This window comes from Phascolarctos cinereus, unplaced genomic scaffold (assembly GCF_003287225.1).
Source record: "Phascolarctos cinereus isolate Bilbo 61053 unplaced genomic scaffold, phaCin_HiC Scaffold_4;HRSCAF=312, whole genome shotgun sequence".
Classification (NCBI taxonomy): Eukaryota; Metazoa; Chordata; class Mammalia; order Diprotodontia; family Phascolarctidae; genus Phascolarctos; species Phascolarctos cinereus.
Window position 1 is genome coordinate 355,174,291 of NW_027555847.1, and position 26,026 is coordinate 355,200,316.

The 26,026-nt window shown below is 34.1% G+C and overlaps 1 protein-coding gene across 1 annotated transcript in view; it reads right to left on the reverse strand.

The window, feature by feature from the left end:
- The window catches only part of NIPBL (NIPBL cohesin loading factor), a 266,866-nt gene that overhangs the window by 37,464 nt on the left and 203,376 nt on the right, over positions 1 to 26,026 (reverse strand). Inside the window, 13 exon segments of the mRNA XM_020995941.2 lie at positions 1,647 to 1,793; positions 1,899 to 1,997; positions 2,825 to 2,927; positions 3,040 to 3,254; positions 4,764 to 4,853; positions 5,804 to 5,947; positions 8,315 to 8,447; positions 9,108 to 9,190; positions 10,303 to 10,441; positions 23,100 to 23,200; positions 23,987 to 24,067; positions 24,652 to 24,803; positions 25,704 to 25,935. Coding sequence (XP_020851600.1) covers positions 1,647 to 1,793; positions 1,899 to 1,997; positions 2,825 to 2,927; positions 3,040 to 3,254; positions 4,764 to 4,853; positions 5,804 to 5,947; positions 8,315 to 8,447; positions 9,108 to 9,190; positions 10,303 to 10,441; positions 23,100 to 23,200; positions 23,987 to 24,067; positions 24,652 to 24,803; positions 25,704 to 25,935 — 1,719 coding nt within the window.

The following is a 26,026-nucleotide window of genomic DNA, read 5'->3' on the forward strand; positions in this document are numbered from 1 at the left end:
TTACTTATTATTTCAAAAGTGGAAGTATCACTGACACTAAAACTACTTTAATCTATCACACTGTTCTCAATGGCAACAGAAATGGTATGCATAATTATGTATCACTATACATATATATGACTGAGAGTTTTAGAACATTTTATTAGTGTAGATAGCTCTCTTCTAAACAGCACTACAAAAATAAAGAATCTGATTCTCTCTTCCGTTCTTGGAAAGCAATAACTAATAAAATGTTTTCTTTGGCCTATTCTCAGTTATTCTGCTTGAACTGGAACTACTATGTCCAATTAGAATAGAATATTATAAACTAAGACACAACATTCCTATTTCATTCTAAAGGTGGTAAAAGGAATTATTGCAATGCATGTGTAACATAATAGTTACAATATGGGAATATAATTTAATCCGAGTCTGGGGGCACAGACTATCAAAACATATTAAGAACGTCATCCAGATACTTCAGTTTTGTAAATGAGAGCTGGAAACGGGACCTCAAAAGTCATTTATTTGACATCTGTCCTCCCTGCTCCTGCCTCATTTTATATCTGAAGGAACCAAGCCTGAGAAAGCTTAAGTGGCCTATGTATGGTCATACAGGTAACTTTGCAAAGTCAGATTTTCTACTTATGTGCTATGATCTAAGTACAATGTTATTTTTCATTGTACTATACTAGTTTTCATTTATTTATTACTATTTTATTTAATTTGGCTATTTTATTAAAACAACAACCAAAAAGGAAAACAAGGAAGTATTACTTTTATGCAGACAAGCATGGCAATGATAATACTATGATGAATTTACTATATATTAGTAATTCACAGTTTCATACACAATCCTCAAATTCTAGCCTTTTTTGTACATGAAGATGTTTGCTGATTTTCTAGAATTCTTGCTCACCCTCTATTTTCTCATTGGAAGGAACCTGTGGCTTCTAACACTGTTTTTATTAGTTATAAATAAAATTCTGAAAAAGAGGCAGTAACTCAGAAGGTATCAAAATCAAGAAACAAACTTATTTATAAGCATGAGTAGAAATCCTTAATTCTGTCTCTGAATTGCCACATGATCTTGAGTAAGACAAGCCACCTTAAAATGAGCCTATCCTTTCCTCAGGTAGCGGCTTAAGATGAAGTAACTATAGAGCAATTAGCAAAATAAATAGTATTATATACACAGACTTTAATAATTTCATTTCGTCAGCAATCTTTCCACAACTTAGATTTTTTTTTTGGCCAAAGAATTCCTCACTCTATGGCCAAATTGGTTGAAAAGCCACTTTAAATATAAGCATATTGGTTCTTCCAACTTTATTACTTAAAAGTACAATAAGACTTTTGGGACACCTGGTATCGTCTGTCAACAGGCCTATCTATAGTCAAAGCATTTCTAGCTTGGTAGCAATGACTATACTTGGTATATTATTAATTTCTTCACAAAATTGTTATTTATATGTTGAATCAAATTCTTGAATTTTTATTAAAAACACATTTTAGATACATAGGCAATGCTTCATATGTTGAAGAAGTTGTAAGGATAACAATTTATCATCTCAATTATATGAATCAGGGAGGCCTGAAAAAAGAAAGTTTGTCTTAAGAAATAGAGCAATATGATGAAAATGAGTTATATCACAAAGCAAACCTACCAATATTCGTTCAATCAGCATGTCATAATACTGTTCAGCGAGCTGAGGTCGACAGAGCACAAACCGACCTAATAATTCTACTGCTGCCTCACGGACACTAGTGGAATTATCCATTAACCTTCCATGGACACCCCGCTGCATATCCAACTAAAGAAAAACGTAAATTATACCTTGTTGACAGGTGGAATTAATAAGAATGGAGAGAAAAACAAAAATACAAACAATTTTTCTTTTTTTTTTTTTTTGTTTTACCCTTGCTAAAATGCTGGGGTCTACAGCAACAACCTCAGATAAACACTTCATGGCTTTTGTTCGAACAGCTATTGCATTTTCACCAAGTACTCGTAGAATCTGGTAAGAAAAAGTAGAAATCCTAATGAATTCTATAAAGCGGCAGAATATACACAATGCAAAATAATACAGCAAAAGAACATATAACAAAAACTAAAATCAACACTTAGAAATCTAACCACTTCTTTTCATTTTGATAAGTTTGGTAAAGTAGGATAGTGTAATCCTGGTGACCTAATTCAAGTAGCAAAAGGCAGTGCATGTAGAAAACTACAGAATTCTAAAATTTTAGGCATTCTTATTGTCCTGATAATCTTCAACTTATTACAGCTATTACTGTGATGCTTCAGTTGCAAGAAGGATATACGACTCCACTGATACCTCTGTCCAACTGACTTTTATTAAGGTTACCTGTACAACTGAAATCATAAGAGAGTTATGACCTTTTATATGAGTGTCTCAAAATATGATTTCTAAAACTACTCTTCTAAACTGATCTCCAAGAATGATAATATCATGCACATTTCTAGATGTGGTTTCTTTCTTGCTCCTTTTTTTTTTTAAGGTTTAAGTATAGAACAAGTTTTAAATGATTTTCGAAAATAAACACATGGCTAATAAGCAAAAACAAAGGTTTTACATATATCGTGACTTCCTAATGCCACAATCTACCTGATAATGCCTCATTATGCATTGGTAAATTTTACATTCAGAAAAAGGTAGGCATGGCAAAAAAATAAATAAAATAAAATAATACAAAGACAAAAATCTGTGCAATTTATCATGGCTTATTAAATAATTGTGCTCAAGAATGCAGCTTGTTGTACTCCACCCCTGGAATCAGTAAACCAACTCTATTTCACAGCACAAAAACTTTCCGCAATTACCTGTGTCAAATAAATATCGAAGCTCTGGGCAAACGGCCTCATAGAGGCCAAGTATCTTACAATCAAGCAAGCATCTTCATAGTCCACAGTATCAGAATTCATCCTGTAAGAAATTATTAAAAATTTTTTTCACAAAAATATTTTTAAGAAGGAAAATAAAATAAAAATGTGATTATGCACATATGTAAAATATATATTTCTCCTGCAGAACTTACTTTAACGTACTGAACTGAGAAGGTGTGGTTTTAATAATGCTTCGAAGAAATTTTTTCCGACCTTCAGCTCGATGCATGATTTGACCAGTTGTTTCGACTTCCTTTGCATGATGTGTCCCTTCTGATGAATCCTCATCTTTCTGTGATTTCATTGCTTTTTCTGTCTCCAAAGTTGTGTCCCGAAACCACTGAGCTATGTAAAACTTACGAGAAAACTAGGGAGAAAATATAGATTTGAGATTGACAGAGTTATTAATGTTATAATTTTTTTCATGGATATAACTTCGTGAAATGGAGCCAAAGAAATTTGGAGCAAAAAAGAACCCTTAAAATAATTTTATGTTAATCTCATTTATTTTACAGATGAGGAAACTCAGGTCCAGAAATATTAAGTAAATTGCCCAAGTTCACACAGCTACAAAGTAGCAAAGAATATGCATCAGAAAACTAAAAATTTCAAGTCCAGGCTTCTTTCCCTTACACCATCCTAACCCACACTTTATTTTACATAAAATATAGGACACAATAACTGAGTATTCAAATTAGAACAGTGACATACACAATCAAGATAATTCCATGCTTGGTTAACTTTGGGACCATTTAAAGCATCTGGAATTAAACAGCGAAAGTTTAAAAAAATGTGTCTTTGGTGTTTTGAGTTTTTTCCCCCATCGCTAGCAGTATAGCACTAATCAGTAAAATAATTTTAAGTACTCATACTATCTTCCACCTCTGACATTAATTCATGACATTAAATAGCAACAATTAGCACAGTCTGGGATAGTGGGAGGAGGCAAGTTAGACTAGCCTGAAGTTGAAAGGAAAATACTCAATAGCACTTTCTTTAAGAAGTATACTCCATTCTTACGCCCGATATATTACACCTAGATATCATGGCAATAAACGTACAGCAAAATCTAGACATAAGCTGTATAACAAACAAAATGATGCTGTCATAGACTTAAAAACATCAGGCTTCACTTCTGGGAGGCTTTAAGACTATAGTAAAATTTATGTTAAAAAAACTAGGAAAAAGGCTTTTTAGTATTTGCTTTCCAAATATTTTTAAGAAAACAATATGGTAGCAGATGGATCTCCTAACAATCCACTACTGATTGCACTAAATAATTGTCTAGCCTTTTGAAATTATCACAACTCTTTTTTGGTGATCAGCTCTATTATAAAACTTTATTAAGAGCAGGATTTAGCATAAGACAGGTCCATCTGAATTCAGAAAGTTCAAACTATAAGAAATTCTCAAATTAAGGACCACAGGTATAAGGTTTACAGTGATACTTCAGTGTGTTTTATTATTACTAATTAGAAAATTATCTTTATGTGCCATTCAAATCATTGTTGCAAAATAGTTGACTGCTATCTTCTATTAACCATTTTTAATGTATTTCAAGATAGAGCCAATCCTTTGTTCTCTCTAGAAATAAAGATTTCCAACATCTTTAGCATCTTGTACAAGATACAACTTTTCTTCCTTCCTTCCTTCCTTCTTTCTTTCGGGGAGCAAGGCAATCGGGGTTAAGTGACTGGTCCAGGGTCACACAGCTAGCAAGTGTCACGTGTCTGAGGCTAGATTTGAACTCAGGTCCTCCAGGGCTGGTTCTCTATCCACTACATCATCTAGCTGCCCCAAGATACAACTTTTCAACTCTCTATAAGGCCCTACCCAAATACAATCAACACAGCCAAAAAACAAAATGGAACCCTACCACCAGTGAAGGATCAGTCTCAGTGTTTTCATCCAAGTAATCTAGCAAAGCCTTTTGCAACTGTTGAATTTCATCTTCCCCTCCTGTAACCTGCAGTATAGTGAATAAGTACTTATAAGATTTTAATTCATGATAAGAAAATATCTAGTTGAATGAAGAATTAAGTTGTTAAATTATGAGGATGAGACACTATTTAAATACTGAAATAAAAGCAAAAATATGATAGGAATTTGAAGAGTAAAAAACCCAAACATATTCTTAATTTAAGACTTTATTCTTTATTTGGAGTACTTTCCTTCCAAAGAATTTATTCTTTAGATAGGTACATAGTATAAAAACTTTCAAAATAACATATCTCTTGACAGAAGCAATAATTTCTCATTCCAGTTTTAACCACATGCAGAGAGGAACAAAAATAAACCTTTCCTCTTAAGTGCTTATTTCCAATCTGGCAGGCCAGCTCAAAGAATGATACTCAAATATCATAATATGAGTACATATATTCTGAATTCTAGGCTACTACGTGCTGCCTATTTTTTAGAATTACTTAAAATATAAAATTCTGAAGAATGAAAATGATATATCTTTAGATTTGTATTACAGACACTTTATTCCACAGTGGGACAACAAATTACAAGTAAAGCAGTTAATATGATCTAGAGAGCAAGAGATTCTTTCTACCACGAGGGGTCTACAGAGTCTTGTTCTTGGACTTAAGTGTATTTGGCATTACCACTTGAGCTCTCCCTTAGTATTGCATCTAGTACAGTGCCAGGGCCAAGCATGAAGTGAAGTTCACATACTAAACTTTCACCTCAAACTTAAATTATTAACTGGTTTTAATTTTCTCTTTGTAACCTTGAAAAACCATTTTGTATTCAAATCACTTCCTAAAATTAGTCCTTCATAAGAAAAAGCCTTTTATAAGAAAAACTGTTACCTAATAACAAAAGCATTTATGGAAATGCTACATTGACCTATATTATAGACTAAAGCAAGCTTCCTATCTTTTCTACAATTTTGTTTCTATAGTGTGATACCTGTTTTAAAATTCGGGCAATAGATCCTTGATCCATTTTGCTTGTAACAGCATCTTTTCTCAATCGTGCAGCTACTGTTCCAAGATAATCAAGAGATGCCACTCTTAAAGCCATCTCTGTTGACTTATTGCTGAACTGATGAACCTAAACACCAAAATTAAGTAGAATTTAATTTTATTTATAGACAACATTTAGGCCAAGACATCATCATATCAACTCATTTTACAAACTTAAAATCTTTTGTAACAACATTTGTGTTACAGACAAATGTTATACTGATAGTCTAAAAACTTTGGCTTGTAGGTTGTCCTTTTTGCTGAATCATAAACTATGAGGAGGAGGAATAATGTTAATGAGGATGGAAAAATAGGTGAGGGCCGGGTTTTGAAGTTTTTAAAGAACTGAACAAGGAAATATATATTTTATCCTAGAGGCAATACGCTCAAGTAGGAGAGTTGACAGGGTAGAGGAATGCCATGGCCAATTCTAAGCTTAAGGAAAATCACTTTGGCCAGAGGTGTGTAGGATGGTCTGCAGTGGAGAGATCTGAATCAGGAAGGTCAAATAGAAGGATGTTGCAATAATCTAGGTGAGAGGGGTGCATTTTTATGTGCAAGCATGAACTTGTAGCATTTGTGTTTTTTTTTAAATAGACATCTTTAAAAAACAAACTATTAGTAATATAATTCTAAAAGGAACTGTTAGAATGTTAGGGCTGAAAAAGACCTTATGGATAAGGAAACTGATTCAAAGGAAAGTTTAAGTAACTTGCTCAAAGTCACATAATCAGTGGCAGAAGGAAAAGAGACAATAGCTCTGGAGTTAATCATATTCTATTATACTTTGCTGCCTTCTTGAGTTCTAATTATTAAGGAAACTTAAGATTAAGATGTTACTATACTCTTCAGTTCATAGATGAAATTTACATAGTGTTTAAGATCGCAAAGCATCTTATATCAATCGTTTAATTCCATCCTCATAACCAGTCTACTTAGGCACTATGAATATTATTAGTCCCATTTTACAGATGGAAACCAGTACAAAGAGACATTAAATGCCATGTCCACAGTCACAAAGCCAGATGGAAGTGAAATTCAAACCCAGGTATCTTCTGACTCTAGGTGCTACATATATTTATTATACCACACTGCCTCTATAGCAAGTAGCTTCAAATAAGTTAATAGGTAAGATTCTAAACCTTTTAATGTTTCATATTTCAAAAATCTAAACGTGGTCTTAAAAATGACTGCTAATATTACAACATTTTGATAGGCATTCCCATTATTGAATTCATTAAGTAAACACTGACCAGCCTTCTAAGGCTGGCCAAAATGGCCTTCTTGTGTGTAATGCCAATTTGGAGATGAGGAGCTATGTCAGGCAACACTCCTTGCCTCAGATTAATGAGGAACACTTGCATCAATCTATCTCTCAATGGGACTAAAATTTCAAAAGATATCAGAAATTTACACGAGGTAATTTTTTAACTTGATTGGCATCTGAAAATGTTAGAAAAATAAAAAAAAAGTAAAAATAAAAAGAACATTCTTGGGCGCTATCTTTTCCATAAACCTTTTTACATTTCTACTATCTCCACTCAAACCCTGATGGAGACAGCCCCAAAGCCCCACAGACCTCTGGCCTTACTTCTAAGCTTGTTCCCACAGCTATCATCGGGGGAAGGGGGGGTGCAGGAAGAGGTGGGGAACATTGTAGAGTACGGGTTAGTCATCTCTATCACCAATACCACTTGCTGACTGGTAACTGGCGGGTAAGCTCCCAAACCCTGGGAAAAGAAGCACTTCCCACTGGTACTGCTTTCCATCTGACCTCCCCTCCCAGCACAGTCCAAGGAAACACTGCTTGTGTACGTGTCACCTACCAACTTATACAACGTAGCCCTTACCTCCTCAGCAGCCATAACTATTAAAGACTGGGAAAAGAAAACTTTCCACCAAAGCTCTTGGCACTGTCAAATGGCTTAACAACATAAACTGATATGGTTTAATTAATAGAAATGACAATGCCCATTACTATCTGCTTTGCAGCTGAAACCTCCATATATGTTGCCTCCTCATCTTAGAAGGCAAGCTGCTTAAAAACAGGGATGGTCTTGCTTTTCTATTTGTATGCTTAGTGCTTAATATAGTATTCTGTACATAGTGTTTAATTATTGCTCTTTTATTCATTCATTTAAATAGTTCATTTTGTCATTACTATGTTATAAATTTAAAAAGCTCAAGTAAGGAGAATTTAACAACTTAGGGTCAAATGATGCCCCTGTCCATTTTTCTCAAATCATGCACCCAAAAAAAAATCTATTAAAACTGCAATTAATGGATCATTTTACCTAATATAATTATGTTGTAAGGTTACTTTGTAAAGCATTAGATGTTATTATCCACATACGAGAAAAATATTTGTCTTCTTATACTCAGACAAGATATATAGCATACATCTGTATTATGCTGTCCAGAAGTATTCTAACAATTTAAAATGCTGTATTCTTACCAAGAGTCTCCCTAACAAGCTAAGTAATAATTCGGCAGCTGGCCATTCTGGCTTATTGACAGTAGAAAGGAGATCTTGAACAAAATTTTCAAAGAGTGGTCTGTAATCTTCTTCACCTTGCTTACTCCCACATCTGTTCAAGACAAGTAGTAAAGGAGATGAATTTACGCGCTGGTTTTTCATAAAAAGAGCTGATACAAATTTCTTAGATATCCTAGTTCAAGCAAAAAGTAAATATATATTCCATTTAATGAAACATGGCTTTAAATAGGCTATTTTAAATAGTACATCACAACACTCAAAGGTGTTCTTTTAAATGCCCTTACCCATTATGTTCTACTTTATTTTTGTTGCATTTATCCCTGATAATGTAACACATTATGCTTTGTGAGGTACTACATTCAATTAATTGAAATGAAAAATGCTCTCTCTCTCTAGCATCTCATGTTTTTTAACCTTGGCTCCATTTTCATTTATTCCTTCCATCCTTTCTCCATAGACTTGTGAAGCCATATTTTCTATAAAAGGAAAATGAGAATCTGAATCTAGTTTTATAGCTTGTCATAGACCAATATACTGAAAGTATTAGCAAACATGTTATTGGATTTTAATTATATTCATCTCTTCCTCATTTTAAAATTTCATATTTTATTTTTTCCAATTACATATAAAAACAATTTTTAACATTTTTAAAAAAAATTTTGAGTTCCAAATTCTATTCCTTCCTCCCTCCCCTCTGCCCTCCTTGAAAAGGCCAGCAGTTTGAATAGGTTATACATGATTATACCCTCACTTTTTAAGGAAGATGGAGAGGAAATTCTGTGCTGTTCGCATAGCTGTCTCATAAGAATTAGTAATGACGACATCCTGATCCACCTAAAATAAGAAAAATTAATTTAGATTATAGGAAAAAAAATAACCTACAAGGTAGCACTGTCACTGGAGTGTGCTATTATTAAATGTTTACAGTCACTACAGCAAAGCATTAGTTGTAATAAGTGTTAAAAAAAAATCCACTTATGTCCTAAAAATTTTGGCAATAAAAATTACACTTTAAGTAAATTCTCATTTCTTACAAAAATTAATTTTAATATTGGTACAATAAAGTTAATTTGACGTGTGTATGTGTGAATGAAAGGCATTAGCCTAAATAAAAAATTATTAAGAAGCAACTCAGCAAGTGAATTCAATGTGAATACACATGTACATGACCAGCAATAATCTACTTTTCCAAAAGTCAGGATGAGAAGAAATTGTGGCCAATGTTACAAAGAGGGCCTTAAACAAAACATTAAGAAAAACCACTTAGAGAATATATGGTAAAAGAAAAAAAGACTACAGCAGATGACCAAGGGTCTAGGATGATGTGCTCGAAGTTAAAACTGGGATGCTGGAAAAAGAATTCAAAAGAACTGAGATTAAAGATGGATTACTGCTTGGCCAAGAAGAGACCACCTGGTTTCATGCATTAATAACACTTGAATAATGTCCTGTATTTGTATAACACTTTAAAAATATGTTCTCACATACATTATATCAGTAAGTCCTTATAAAAGGTAAAAGCAAGGTGGGTAGACAGGTTAGCTATTATCACTACCACTTTACAGATAAGGACACAGACTTATTCAGAGAGACCAAATAACTTGCATCTGGGCTGTAACTGTGGTCTTCTGACTGAGTGACTCTAAATCAAGTGCTTGCTTTTATGACACACCCTATCCTCCTGTAAATTATTTATAAACTGTAAATGATATGGCTAAGTCATGTTCCTACTAATTTCCATGATAATCTTAAAGATGCATTCTTGTGTGAAAAAAATTTGTCTTTAAATCCCCCAAGAAAAATCCCATTTAACACGAACATTTGTTTCAAGGAGCACCAAGGAGAAAATTATTTTACAAAAGTCACTATGTCACTAAGTGAGAATTTAATTTAGGCATAGACATATGCATAAAAACATATTCAATATACTTAAAAATATTCCTTACCTTTTTGTTTGATTCCTCTTCTGAATTAGAGTCTTTCTCTGCTGATGGTAGGTGTACTACACATTGAATAAGTTGTAAAACCAGTGCTGTCACCATCTGAATATACATAGGTTCGCCATCCATATCACTACTATTCAATCTAAGAACAGGAAATAAAAAACATAATTATGCAGAATATTGTGGATAATTTGAACTTATAAAATATTTTAGTGTATTATAAATATTTGGTGATAACACTATTATTAATCTAGTTTTACAGGGGAATGTTTAGCTCACATGAAAATATTAAGAAAGATCCCCCAATTCTTAAAAGTCAATCAACAACCATATAGCCATCAAATTAGAACTGAAGGGGACCTTTCATTTTAGAGATGAGGAAACTGAGGCTCAGAAAAGTAAAGTGACTTGCCCAAGGCAAGTGGCAGATTTGTGAATCTGAAGCCTGATCTCATTCCTTAAAATCTAGTGCACCCTTTTCCTTTATGCCACACTGTCTTCTTCATCCACTGAGTATCCAAGGTGCAGAAGCTCTGCACTAGCAAGGGCAGAAGACAGTTACAACAGAAAGCATAATGTGTAGTTCTTGTATAAAACTGAATACAAAGTGAGACACAAAGAAATACTTTTGACAAAAATATGATAAGTACAAAAACTTACTATTTTTATAGTGATATTCAAATACAAATTAAGTACTTAGGTAGAATAAAGGAAATATTATAGAAAGATAATAAAGTTTTTGCAGTTTTAAATGCTAGGTAAGATATGGTTTGAGTAAGAAGGATGGGGAGAACCCATTAGATTGGAAAACACTGAAAAATACTCTTTAAGCTAGTTCCTTTTATTTGTTGCATTCAGAGAAGAAAAGAATATCTATTTTAATGGCAAATTATTTCCAAACCCTAATAAAGTAGTGAAGTTTATTCCTTTTACATAAAGTATCACAAGTTATCATCTATATAATACGTGAAAAAGTCTGAAAAATGTGGCTGACTGAGAAAAGCTGTAAATTATGAAATGCTTCAAGGCACATGGAATAAGAAGTTTTCCTAGAGAAAAAAAAAGGAAAACCTACTCTAAAACTCCAGACACTAACCTTTAGTTTTCTATTACTGTGCAAAAAGTTTTCTTACAATCTTGATTATGTCCCAAGTCAGATGTCAATGGCTTAAGCTTCAAAGAGGAAGAAATTATTAATGGTGCAGGTAAAAAATGTCCAGTGCTTCATCTATTTATTTTCTGGTACTACGGTCATCTTGCCCTTGTGTCAGTAAGTGAAATATTTGCTGACTAAGGAGTTTTCTGTGCTCCTTCAGTCTTGTGGGGCAAGAGATTTGCCGCAGTTAAAGTTCTGTATAAAATTATAATTCTTGTTGTCAATGTCATCTCTCATGTCCATTTCCCTCTTCTCATTATGGATTACTTATTTATATAGTTCAAGACTGAATTACAATTCTCTGTCTTTGCTTTTTCTTTATTTTGATCTTTGCACTGACAAGTCAGTGGTCTGACTACACACCTGATTCGAAGATAACTCTAGTATAAAAAATAAGTTTTCCCTGTCCATTAAAATATAATCTATTCAAATTTTTTGTACCATTACTTGGTGCTTGCTATGTCCAACTCCTACCACATCTTTTCTCCAATAAAATGCAAATGACATAAAAATGTAAAGCTTCTGTGTGGTTTGCAATTCTTTGGTCTCTTTCATTCCTTTCTCCTGAATTTGGCTTTTCTATATATTTATGTCTGTCACTTTTCCCCATATTTGTGTTAGCCAGTGAATATCAGAGTGGATATTTATTTAATTTGGAAGATCTTAATGAGTTTTTGTAGAATTTTTCTACCTCTTTACCCTTAGTAACCAATGTTAGTTCTTAAGTGTAATTACTTTCAGAGCTGTCCTTTTGTAAATACTTATTAATGGCACTCTAATACAAGATAATCAGATATATTGTAAAATAATATTTCTAATTAACTTTGGAAGTCAAATAAAACTATCCCGCCAACACTTTTGTCTCTTCAAGGATGACCTGTGATGTATCCTGCAATGTCTTTCTTCTGATGTTATATATATGTCAAGAATGTAGAAAGTGATACGATTTAGCTTATACAACTGGATATTACACATTTAAAATTCCAACAGTCAGTCAAATCAAGTTCACAGAAATAGTGATTATCACAACCCTCTGTCCCCGATTTCTACCACTTGGTTACAGTTACTGCAGGAACAGATGAGTGTCACATATGACTGAGGATGCTGAATGGCTTTATCAGTTTATGTTATAAACTTGTTTGCAAAGTCTTATGAAGAATGATAATTATGAGCAGTATCTTTGTATAAAGCAAAGAGAAGTGGAGAGTAAAATGCGTTTAAAGTAAGATTGGCCACAAATCTAAGTAAGCAAAGTCATCTCAAGGGTATTTAAGGATGAAATGAAAGTAGCAGAATAAATAGAAGAAATTATAAAATATCCATAAAGATTACTCTAGCAAATTGTTTTCATCTTCAAAGTTGGTGAAACCACCACATTTAGACTCTAATTTCACAATCTCAGATGTTCTTATGGGGAAGGCAGATATGGTATTAAGGTCACAAAGATGGAGAAAAAAGAAAGAATGGATCACACCTATAGAGAAATCTATGCCAAGGATACACAAATATGGGAGCACAAAGGGAACAATATGTAAGTCCCCATGAAAAGAGGGAAGATACCAAAGTTGTGGGGAAAAAAATACTAGAACTTATTTAATGCCAAAAAAAAATGATGAAGAAAACATCAATAACATAGTTATATGCTGATGAATGGAGGGCATACTCAGGGTATCCTAAGGCATAAACAAGCTTTCATACATGTGTATTTACATATGTGTATATATACACACATATATGTAAAATTTCTAGATGTTTGAAAGATGTAGGAAAAACAATATCCCACTGCTTACTGATTATGAAAAAAATATCTGATCTGGCAGAACGAAACAGCGCTTTAAAGTTTCTTTTCTAAGGAGGTATCACCTCCATCAAAGCTATTTAAGATTCTTTGAAAGAACAAAAATAATCCTATTCAACAAACCTCTAAATATAAACATCAAGTAAGACATAAAACAAGGAGCTACATGGTTGCCAAAGGTGTTTGCTGCTGTGATGGAGGTGATTCAATAGAGTCCAAGTTTAAGAAGTTTTTCTGTGGACAATGAAGTCCTCCAAATGCTCCTATTTGTGATGACATTGTGGCATTAAGTTTTTGAATGCCAAACTACCTGTTAGAAGAGACGTGTAACCATTCCAAAGAGTCTGACCATCCACACAGAAAGGACCAAATGGATAAAGAATGGTTTTTGCCCAAATTATATGGAAAATTTATAGAGCTTGTTCATCAATATGTATATGAAGAGGGGCAGCTGGGTGGCACAGTGGATAGAACTCTGCTCGTGGAGTCAGGAGGACCTGAATTCAAATCTGGCCTCAGACACTTGACACTTACTAGCTGTGTGACCCTGGGCAAGTCACTTAAACCTGACTGCCTTACCAAAAAAAAAAAAAAGGTATATGGAGGATAGACAATACAATGAACAACAAGTTAGATCTGGAGTTGAACAGGAAGAAAAGCATGGGCTGGACTGCCCTCAGGAAATTGTAAAATTACTTTATGATCTTATGCTTCCCATGGAAACAAAAGTCCATCTTTTTAAAAATATTTTAGCAGTGTTGCTGAATGGCAATAAAAAATAGAATACAACAGGATCTAAAGAATTAAAAACAAGTATCACAGAGGTCAATGGAAAGGTGCACCATGAGACTTTACTGGTTTCCACATGTAACCAACAGGGAGCTCTAAAAATGAAGAGGAATGAAAAATGTTATCAAGGAGACATGGTAAGAAATAAAGAGATGCTTGTCATGTTTGGAAGGTAAATGATCCAAGGTGGAGAGCCAGTACTTCAATGGCAACTTCATGAAATCAGGAGAAACAGAGAAAGGGCTTGAGGACAGTGAAATTATTAGAGGACATGGATGAGAGTTGAACAGTATGGGCAGGGAGGTTGTGATCTTTAAAGCTGGAGGGAAATCTCTAACGAGATCACTGATCCTTTCAACTATTTTGAATATAAGCATGCAGAGTATAAGAGGTAGAAATGTGAATTTCAGGTGATTTTCCCAAATAGTTGGGTGGTAGAATATTTAAGCTAAAGGTTAATAAGCCAGAACTGATCCCAAACTACACAAAGGTATTATTATGGTTCAGGAGAGACATTTACATTTCTGACAGAAAATTACATATTTATAACAGAAAAAAGATTAGCAGTGAATACAGTGTTATGCATATAGCCGATGATGGTAACAAGAAAGGAGATTAAACACATATTTACAAAAAACTAGCACTAGAATGACACTGTATACAAATATTCCTTTTAAGGAAAAGAGGCAAGGGGAGGAATAAGAGGAATAAACATTTATATAGTTAGTGCCTACTAGTTGCCAGGCACTGTGCTAAGCATTTTCTACAAATATTACACCTCATTTGATTATCACAATAACCCTGTGAGGTAGATGCTATTATTATTCCTGTTTTTACAGAGGAGAAAATTAAAGCAGATCAAGTTTCAGTGACTTGCCCAAGGTTACATACATTAGGAATAGCAATAATAATGATAATGATGACATGACAGCAAACATTTATATAGTGCTTACTATGTGCCAGGCACTATGGGAAGCACTTAACAAATATTTCATTTCATCCTCATGACAACCCTGGGAGGTAGGTGCCATTATTATCCCTGTTTTACAGATGAGGAAAATGAAGCAAACAGAAGTTTTATGTGACTTGCCCAAGGTCACATAGCTTCTAAGCTGTGAGACTGTATCTGAACTCAAGGTCTTCCTGACTCTAGGCCCTGAGCTCTATTCTAAGGCATCACCAGCTGTAAACCCATAATAAAAAAGTAGTATGCAAATCACTATTGCACTATACGTGGTCCAGAAAAAAACCCCACAAAAACATAGAAGTACCCTAGCAATGGAAGCCTAATTTTTGTGATCATCTATGCCAAATCTATTTTTTGGATTTGGAAGACCGTTTTATTTTTAAACATTTCAAAATTAATTTGGTTAACTTTCCTTGAAATACTGTATACATATAGTAGAACGGGTTTCTAGAATGTTTTATACTTTAGTTGCATTATAAAAAAAATCTTCAAAAGGACAAATTCAAGAAACTTTTTAAATGATTTAAAATAAAGGGAAATGCACTCTGTAGAATGATAGGGAGAGAGAATGTCACAAATGAGGAACAGTGAAGGGCAAAACCAAGACAGCCTGGTAAGAGGAAGAAGCACAGTACAGCTTGCCCACAAAACGTTCTTCACAAACATCTAGGAAAAAAACACCAGACAGGATTCTGATTGGAAAAGCCAAGGGAAAAAAAAATAACACAGTGAGTCCTTTTTCCAGCCTAGAGTGGTTTAGGCAGACTTAGGTCTACAGCTTCTGGGGAAGGAGTACAGCCAGGAATGTGCATGGCGGGAAGCATTCTAGCACCCAAGGACTGGGCAGGAAGCAACAAAGCATAAAGGGATCACATGGGATAGCAGAACTAGTAGAGAGGGCAAGAATCAGTGTCATGTGGCAGCTCTTTTGCTCACTACCCAGTTTTGGGTCACAGATCAAGGGCAGAGAGAAGCAGTCCCACAGAAGCAGTTGCTAGTGGGCATCTATCTGGGTAATGAGCAAGGATAAGTTTTTTTTTTTTGCAATTGAGGTTACGTGCTTTGCCCAGGGTCACACAGCTAGTGTCAAGTGTTTGGTGTGAGGTTGGATTTGAACTCAGATCCTCCTGACTTCAGGGCCGGTTCTCTATCCACTGCGCCACCTAGCTGCCCCAAGGATAAGTTCTTTAAGCCTATAATAGCTATGTAGTTCTGATCTCAGAAGCAGGGTGGGGACTTGTTTCTATTCTCCAGCCCAGAGTGGAAGTCTGCAGTGGAACAGCCAGGGCAGGAATCCTAGACCAAAGGGGAGCCTATAGTTCAGCTTCTCTACACCTGTAGACTCTTACAGCAGGCAAACAGTGGCTGAGTGCAACAGCCATCTGTGGAAACTCTTAACCAGGGACAAACTAATAGGACCCAAACCTAGATCAAGAACTCGCAGACTTCAGACCAGGTGAGTGATTAGATTTTGCCCAGGATCACATCATTTTGGGAGGACTGAAACCTTGTAGGACACCAGTTTGAGCTGTGGAAATTCCACCCTGATCTTCTACCATTTAAGAATGGCACTCAGAGAATCTTCCTCATCATTTCCCACCTGGTTAATTTCCTGCACTTCATGACATCCAGATAAGGTCTGGTGTTTACTGACCAGATGATGTATAGAAGCTCATCATTTTGCAAGATGAAATAAACTCTGAAATTCTCACCTTGTCAGATAATTTCCCACCCTGGCTGTAGGACTGCAACATGACCTGGGGTTCTGGGTAATCTGCACCACTGTCTTTTTCAGTTTCCTTTCATGTGTTGTCTCCCCCATTAGACTGTGAATTCCTTGAGAGCAGGTTATGCCCTATGCCCTTTTTTTTGGTTATCTCCAGCACTTAGCACACTATCTGGCACACAGGAAGTGTTTAATAAACATTTATTGATTCTATTGATTGAAAGCAGCAGAGGGAAACAACAGGACAGGTGATTAGGTCAGACATTCCTCTCAAAATTGTGTAGAGCCTAGAACAAAAATAAAGTCTAAAGTTGAGAAAAAGGCTGGAAGAATGAACAAAAACTAAACGAATACTACTATAAATAGATATTAGAGTGACCGGAAACTCAAAAGACAAACCTAGAAGAAGATTGCATGATTCAAAAACATTTACAAGCAGAACCTTAAAGAAAAACGCAGCCTGGACACAAATCTAATCAGAATGCCTGGAAGAGTTAAAGCAAAAATTTAAAAAAATAACCAAAACAACAAAAAACCCTAAAAAATTACTTGGAAAAAAAAATCACGTGATAGCCATGGAAGAAAGACATGAGAAGAGAATCAAAAGCTTGGAACAAGAAATTAACAAACAAAAAAATTAACTAAAGAAAATAACTTGGGACAGCTAGGTGGTATAGTGGATAGAGCTCCGGCCTTGGAATCAGGAGGACCCGAGTTCAAATCCAGCCTGAGACCAAACACTTGATGCTTACTAGCTATGTGACTCTGGGCAAGTCACTTAACCCCGACTGCCTAGCAAAAAGGAAAAAAAAAGGAAAGAAGGAAAGAAAAAAGAAAACAACTCCCTAAAAATATCAGAATTTACTAAACAGAAGCTAATGACTCTGTGAGACATGAAAAATTATTAAACTGGAAAAAAAAAGATGCAAAGAGAAAATGTGAGGTATCTCACAGCAAAAACAAGTGACCTGGAAAAACATGAGGGGAGATAATTTAAAAATCATTGGCCTACCTGAAAGTTATGACAGAAAAAAGAGCCTACATATATTTCAAGAAATCTTAAAATTGCCCAGATTTCTTATAACAAGAAGGTAAAGCAGAAATTTGAAAACTATTCCTGACAGAAACCCCAAAATGAAAACTCTCAGGAATATTAATAGCCAAAAACCTAGAGCTTCCAGGTAAAGCAAGAAATTTGGCAGACAACCAGAAAGAAAAAAACAAAGGCAGAATTCTACAAGATTTTGCAGGCACTACTACAAAGGAACAGAAAACTTGCATATGATATTCCAGAAAGCAAATTACATAAGCTTACAATCAAGAATAACTTAAGAAGTGAAACTGAGTATTATCCCATAGGAGAAAAAAAATGGACCTTTAATGAAAAATAGAACTTTCAAGCATTCTTGATGAAAGGACCAAAAACTGAGTTAAAAATCTGACAAAAGTCCACAGGAGTCAAGAGAAGTATAAAACAATAAACATGAGCATGCAACCATAAGGACCTAAAAAAACCCAGTTTATATTATTATATGGGAAGATGTCTATCACCGCCACCACCATTATTGCCATCACCATCATCATCATCATCAGTCACAGAGGGAGTCTAATTTGACAGAGAGTCAGGGAATGATTCTATTATGATTTGATGATATTAAAAGATGAATGTAAAGGGTAGAAAAGAGGAATCCACTGGGGAGAAGGTGTAAAGGGAGAGGAGAAAATTATCTCACATAAATGAGATGTGCAAGTACAATGCTGTATAGAAAGGAGTAGGAATTAGAGGGGAGGCAGTGACACCTGGACTGCATTCTCATTTGAATTGGTAAAGGAGGAAGGATACACACCTACACACACACTGAGCAGCACACAAAAATACATTTCACATAAAAAGGCAAAGGGAGAGAAACGACTTAAGGGAAAATGCAAAAATTTTGAATTAAACATTAGCAAAAGGACTATAGGAACATATAACAAAGATCACTATGACCAGGCTGGAGTTACATGAGGAATGCACAGCTGGTTCAGTATCAGGAAAACTAAAAACATAATTTAACATGTTAATAACAAAGTAACAAAAAAAATGTAATTTCATCAAAAGTTTTAAACAAAATATAGTATCCATTCCTGTTAATAACACTAAAAAGCAGGAATACATGGAACTTTACTAAGAAATGATAAATGATACCTAATAAGAACAAGCATTATCTGTAATGGAGATAGGCTAGAAAGAAGTCTTTCCAATAAGATCAGAGGTAAGGACAAAGCGTCTATTATCACCACTACTATTCAATATAATGCTAAAAATGCTAGCTATAGCAACAAGTAATTAAAGGAGTAAACATATGGAAAGAAGAAAAAAAATGATCATTTTTGTGGATATTACAAAGGTTTACTTAAAGAATCCTAGAGAGTCAATTGAAACCTAATTGATTTAATTATCACAGTTGTAAGATATTAAACAAAAACTCATAAAGATCATCAGCATTCATTCCTATATATTACCAACAATTCCAACAGGGAGAGACAGAAATAAAGATTCCATTTAAAATAATGATAGACAGTACAAAATATTTGGAAGTCAACCTATCAAGAAACATACAGGAACTCTATGAACATGATTATAAAACACTCTTCACACAAATAATAATATCTAAATAACTGGAGAAATATCAGCTATTCATGGGTAGGCTGAACAATGTAATACAAATCACAACACAACCTAGATTAAATATAAAATTCAATGAGGTGCAAAAAAGTTAAGACCATCAAGGGAATTAATTTTAAAATGTGGAAAGGAAGTAGGCCTGACAGTACCAGATTTCAAACTATACTACACAGCAATAATCATTAAAACAATTTTGAACTGAGTAAGAAATAGATTGATTAGTGGAACAGAATAGTTATAAATGTATAGAAAGAAAATCACAATACTCTAGTGTTTAATAAACACAAATATCTCAGCTATTGGGGCAAGAACTCTCTATTTGACAAAAATTATTGGGAAAACTGGAAAGCAGCCCAGGAGAAACTATGTTTAGAACAGTATCTTACACCATAAACCAAGAGAAGGTCAAAATGGGTAAATGATTTAGACACAAAGGGTGACATCATAAACAAATTAGAAGAGCATGGAAGAAATCACCTGTCAGATGTATGGAAAGAGGAAGAATTTATAACAAAGTAAGAGACAGAGAAGTTTCAAGGAGGGCAAATAAATAATCTGATTACATAATTGTTTTTTTTATACAAACAAAATCAATGCAGCTAAAATTAGAAGAAAAATGGAAAACTGGGAGAAGAATCTTTGCAGCAAGTTTCTCTAATAAATGTTGCATTTTTAAGACATACAGGGAAGAGAGTCAAATTTACAAGAAAAAGAGCCATTTCCTCCACTGATAAATGGTTAAAGGACATGAACAGGCATTTTAAAGAAACCCAAGCTATTAATAGCCATACAAAAATGTCCTCAATCATTAATAATTAGAAAAACGAATATTAAAACTCAGAGGCAGCACCTCACACCTATGAGATTGACAAGGCTGACAAAAAAGGAAAATGGCCAATACTGGAGAGGTTGTGGGTAATCACAGGCACATTAATCTACTTTTGGTGGTATTATTCAATTGGTTCAAATATTCTGGAAAGCAATTTGGAACCATGCCCAAAAAGCTATTAAATTATCCATATTCTTTGATCCAGTAATATTGCTTTTAAAAGGTCTATGCCCCAAAGAGGAAAGACTCAAAGAAAGAGGAAAAGGATTCATACGTACCCAAACATTTATGGAAGCTCTTTTTTGTGCTATCAAAGAAATGGAACCAGGGGTGGGGGTGGGGGTGGGAATGGGAATGGAATGGGGGTTGTGCCCATTAAGAGGGGAATGGTTGAACACATTACAATACATGTATGTGACAGAATGCTACTGTATTAATAAGAAATGTTGAAAGGGACAGTTTTAGAAAAAGCTGGGAAGACCCTCATTAACTAATTCAAAGTCAAGTGAACAGAATCAAGAGAACAATTTATGTAATAGTAATACGGTACAGTTTTGCCTGACAATATATATTTGTAACAAATTTTGTTTTTATTGATTTCTCAAAAGGTAGAGGACTCAGGGATGGGAGAGAGAAAATACACAACTGAGAATAAAACTGAATCAATTAAAAAAATTATGTAATAGGCAAATAAACTATTTGGCTTAAGCATAAAGTCACTGGGGAGGAGGGAGGTATATCAGCCTGAAGAGATGCACTGAAGTCCAACTGTGAAGGCTTAAAATGCCAAGGGAGTTTATATTTTGTTCTTGAGACAATGGTGAAGGACCACTGAATCTTCTTGTGAGGCACAAAGTGAATGAAATCTTAGGAAGTTGCCCAGCTTCACTATCTTGCCAGGTTTTTGTTTTGTTTTGTTTTGTGTTTTTACCCCTTGTCTCCCTTTCATAGACTAGATTCCCAAGATATTAGGGATCTTAGATATCATCTAATCTAACCCTTCATATTATAGATGAGGAAACTAAGGCCCAGAGAAGGTAAGTTATTTGACCCAAGTTACAGAGTGGTAGAAATTAGATTTGATCCAAGCTTAGCACAGTGACTAGCACATAGCAGGTGCTTAATAAATGTTTATTGATCAGCTGATCCCAGGTAAAAAATTATTAAAGAGTTGGAGCTATTTACTGATTTGACCGGAATCTAATTCAACCCCCTCAATTTTATTACAGATAAAGAAACTGAGGCCCAGAGAAGTTAGGTGATTTGTTCAAGGTTGTATAAGTAGTTAAGTGGCAAAGCAAGGAATTAAATCTAAGTCTTCTGATGCCAAATCCAGTACTCATTCTATTACATTACATTATAAACTTTTCTCTTGATCTAACCTCAACCTACCTGAAGTTAACTTTTTTTTTGGCATTAGGTTGGCAAGTAAGCATTTTATTCTAAAAGTCTGCCTTGTTATCCTGTAAATGGCAAATATAAGGGGGCAATAAAAATTACATAGCCAACAAAAGATTTGTACAAGCTACTCTACTTCATTATGTGAATAAACAATTAATGAATACTTATATATATAGCACTGTTAAAAATCACTGTCAGTAAAAACCTAAAAAATGACAACAAAACAGAAAATAGATTGAACTTGGTTAATTTCAAATTAAGTAATAACATACAAGTAGAAGAGCCATGTAAGAGTTAAGCTGATCCTTACTATACTTCCCTATTTACAATATCATTCTAAGTCTATGTATGAAAGCACAATTTTTGTTTCTTAGGGTTATTCTTCCTCCTACCCTAATTCCTTTCTACCAGATAGTTTGTCCTAAGATTAAAGAGGCAGCTATGTGGCACAATGGATAGTGAGCCAAAGTCAAGAAGGCCTGAGTTCAAATCTGGCCTCAGACTCACCAGCTGCATAACCCATGCCAAGTTATTTAACCTCTACTTGCTTAACCTCAGTTTCCTCAACTGTAAAATGGGATGACCTGTCTGAGGGCTGTCATGAAGATAAAATGAGAAGATATTTGCAAAGCTTTTGCAAACCTTAAAGCACTAGGTAAATGCTAGGTGTTATTATTATTATTAAAGAAAATTCCATTTTCTACTTTAAATTTTCTGCTTTCCCAAAAGTGACTTTCAAGAACATGAACTGCAATATTCATTACTGGGATTATAATGTTCAAGTCTTTCAAAGTAAAGTTGGAAGTGATATAGAAGAAGAGATTTTCTGACTCCCAAGTCATTCAGAATAGCCCAAACAATAGAAAATAGGTGGTGACACAAAATCTCTGAGATGGTAAAAGCCTCAGAGGGCCTTTAACTCAAGCTACTTAAGCAAAAACAAGCAAAAAACTAAAACCCAAAACAAAAACAAGAAAATCTCCAACCCTCTCTACAACATCCCCAAGTGACCATAGCATTTAGTTGAAGATCTTCAGTTAGAAGGACTCTATTTCCTGCAGCATCCCACTGCACTTTAGAAAATCACTAATTGTCAGAAAGTGCTTCTTTACATAAAGGCAAAGTCTTTCTCTCTGCATTTTTAAGCTATTATTCTTATTTTTTGCCTTCTAGGATCAGGGATAAGCAACTTCTACAACAAGCAAATATGTGTTGAGTGTGTAATGGGCTTGCTATACTATTATGATGCACATAGAAAACAGGTCAAGGAAGAAGTTGCACAAGAAAGTGATGTTATCTCTCACTTAGCTCATTCTCTTCAATAATAATAATTTTCTGTAAGAAAATAGGAATATAGTCTTATTATCATAATCCCTAGTTTTGCTTTTGATGAAAGCAAAGATAAGTTACAATATAGTGTTATGGTCTCCTGAGGCCTCGATTATAACAGACTACTTCTATTTTACCTGAAGTTCCTTAGACTCCTCTTGCTGGTTGGTAATCTTGCAAGTGAAGTGAAAATTTCTTCCAAAATCAACTGCCTATGCTTTTCATACCTTGAAAATACCTATTTAGCAACAGTAAGATTAAAAAACAAAACAAAACCCAAAAGATTACCATTTGCTCAAAACAAAAAAGACATAGATTTTACTTTAATTTCCAACAGTATTATATTCCCCATCCGCTCGGTATGTTTCTTGTATGTACTTCATTCTATGCATGTCCTCTCCCTAACTAGAACATAAGCTCCTCAAGGGAGGATGGCTTCTAACTTTCTTTGTATTTATAGAATGTAGCACAGTGGCAGCAAATACTAAGCACCATAAACACTAAACAATTTAAACACCCTAAATGATCAATTCCTACTTGGAAATATCCTGAGGATACGGTCACACATAAGTAATATTTTTTCTTATTAATTCAAAAAGGATTTCATAAGTATCTGCTGTGTGGAAGGTACTGTAGTAGGCAATGCAGATATAAAGAAAAAATCTGAATAGTATCTGCCCTCCAGGAACGTGAATTCTATTGGGGAGAGGGGAAATAACAGAATAAGTATGGTTATTTCACCTCTAAGTGGTCTTGAATCATTATGATAGTATTTATTAAGAATTCTTTTAGTTTCAAGGAAAGCTTTTCTGGATCATTATCTTATTATATTAAACTGATCCTGAAGAGATCTATCTAGTAAATGTATAAAGCAGATAATTTATCAAAATACAACAAAACTGAAGATTTAAAAAAATTGCCAAATAACAATAACCTTCAAAGTATTAGTGACTATTTGTTAATGTTATTTTCTTAGTGACATAATTAAAATAACTACCAATTTATAGAAATTATAATTACTTACTGCAGTGACTAATTTGATGGCACATAGCTGGAGTTCACTGACATTTTCTACAAAAAATGGTGTTATTCCCATTGATGATATCTACAAAAAATATGGAGGAAAAAATCTTTCACTGCTATGCCCAAACTTTCCAGATTACCTATGTATGAACGTGCTAGAAGACCTTGAGAACCATTCTGCATTTTTCTTGCCAGTCACTCAACTGCCCAATCAACTTTTTATTCTGCTCCACTACAACTCAGTTACATGTCTGTCATACATACATACATACATACATACAGACAGACAGACACACACACACACACACACACAACCTCAGAGGGCCACAATATCTAGCATTTTTTTATCCTTCCTAAAGACAAGTTAAGAAACTCAGGACATCAGGACAAACCAAACAAGTGTCTGCAACATGATCCACTTTTTGGGAAAAAGTAGCTTATCTTTCAGAGAACCAAGCAGGCATTTATCTATGTTTATGAAGTGTCTTTGGCCAAAACTATGTTTACTGTCTCATACTTCCAATGTAGCATTATAAAGAAAAACACATTCTATTTGAGCTTGAAATCCTAATTTGGCATTGATAAATGAATAAAGTAATATTATACCCACTCTTTAGTTTTAAGTTATCATTCAGAAATTACAAAAAATCTCTTAGAAATACTTGCCTGAAGAATTGTTGTATCAGTCAGGAGTTGTATTTCCAAAAGTTCTGCCAAGCTGCTAACGATATCACAAACTTTATTATAAAGCATTACGATTACTCTCTGCTTGTGAGTGGAACACTTGGCACGTTTTGCCTTTGAGGTTAATACTCCTCCTAATTTTTTTTTTTAAATTGGGGAAAAAAATTATCAATAAAATATTTTAAAATAAGAACTAAATATAAATTTTATGAATTGAAATTCTGAAAGATCTGTGTATTTCTTATTTATGGCAAAAAATTAATACATCAAATCCCCCCCTCAGCAAATCATTTAAAATAAAGAAGGCTATTTACTAAGGTAAAAACTTTGTTCTTTGATGATATTTAATTTGAAAAGTAAACATTTGTATATAGCAATAGATGACTGATGGCATACTTTGTAGGCAATTAAAATCTTGATGCTACAACAAGGACTTTCTATATAATGTTCTTGACTTGAACCAAAATGAAAGATTAATTGAATTTTGAATTTCACTGATTCATTCAGTTTGGAATCATATCTGACTTTAAGCATAGTCAAAATAATTTAATAATATATGCCAAAGTGTAGATTATTCAGCGTCCAATATTTTCTATTCTCCTACTGCCCACACTATGTCTATTTTTAGAGGTTAAGGAAAGGGAAAGATTTTGAAACTTAATACAGCTGTTCTCACAATTATAATTCTATTCTCATCTCTGGAAGAGACTAGATGAAGATACAGATTTAAAACAGAACCTGTATAAGCTGCATTTTCCCATTATTAGTATGAATGCTAGCTTTGCTGTGCATAAAATATTTTCTAAATAAATTCTTGTTGAAGTATCACAGATAAAGGGTCACATTTATGATAAAAATCAAAGACAGTATTTCTATACCCTTTCTAATTTCAGCATTATTTTAGATTTATGGTACCACTTGAAATAATCATCTGTTAATTCTATTTTTCACTTAACTTGGAAAAATATATAACAAAGTTTTTATTAAGGACTAAATTAAAAAGTATGCATGCCAATAAATAATTACAAACTAACCGCCATGAGGATCCACTCTATAGACAGGATCATACTGAGGATAAAGAGTATTTTGTAGATGAAATTTAGTGTATTGTATAACTCTTTCTATTACATCCTCAATATATACAGCTTTTGGCATGTTAGGTGATGTCATAATGTTGATGGCTGTAAGACAAGCATCTGCTGATTTTGTAACTCTCTCCATAATTAGGTCTCTCCACAGACGTTCTTCTTCTTCAGTGTCATTGTTCTACAAAGGAACATATTGTTAATGTAGTAGGAATATACACATTCAGCTTTAAAAATACAGCACAAATGAAAACTGTTAACATATTGGACTT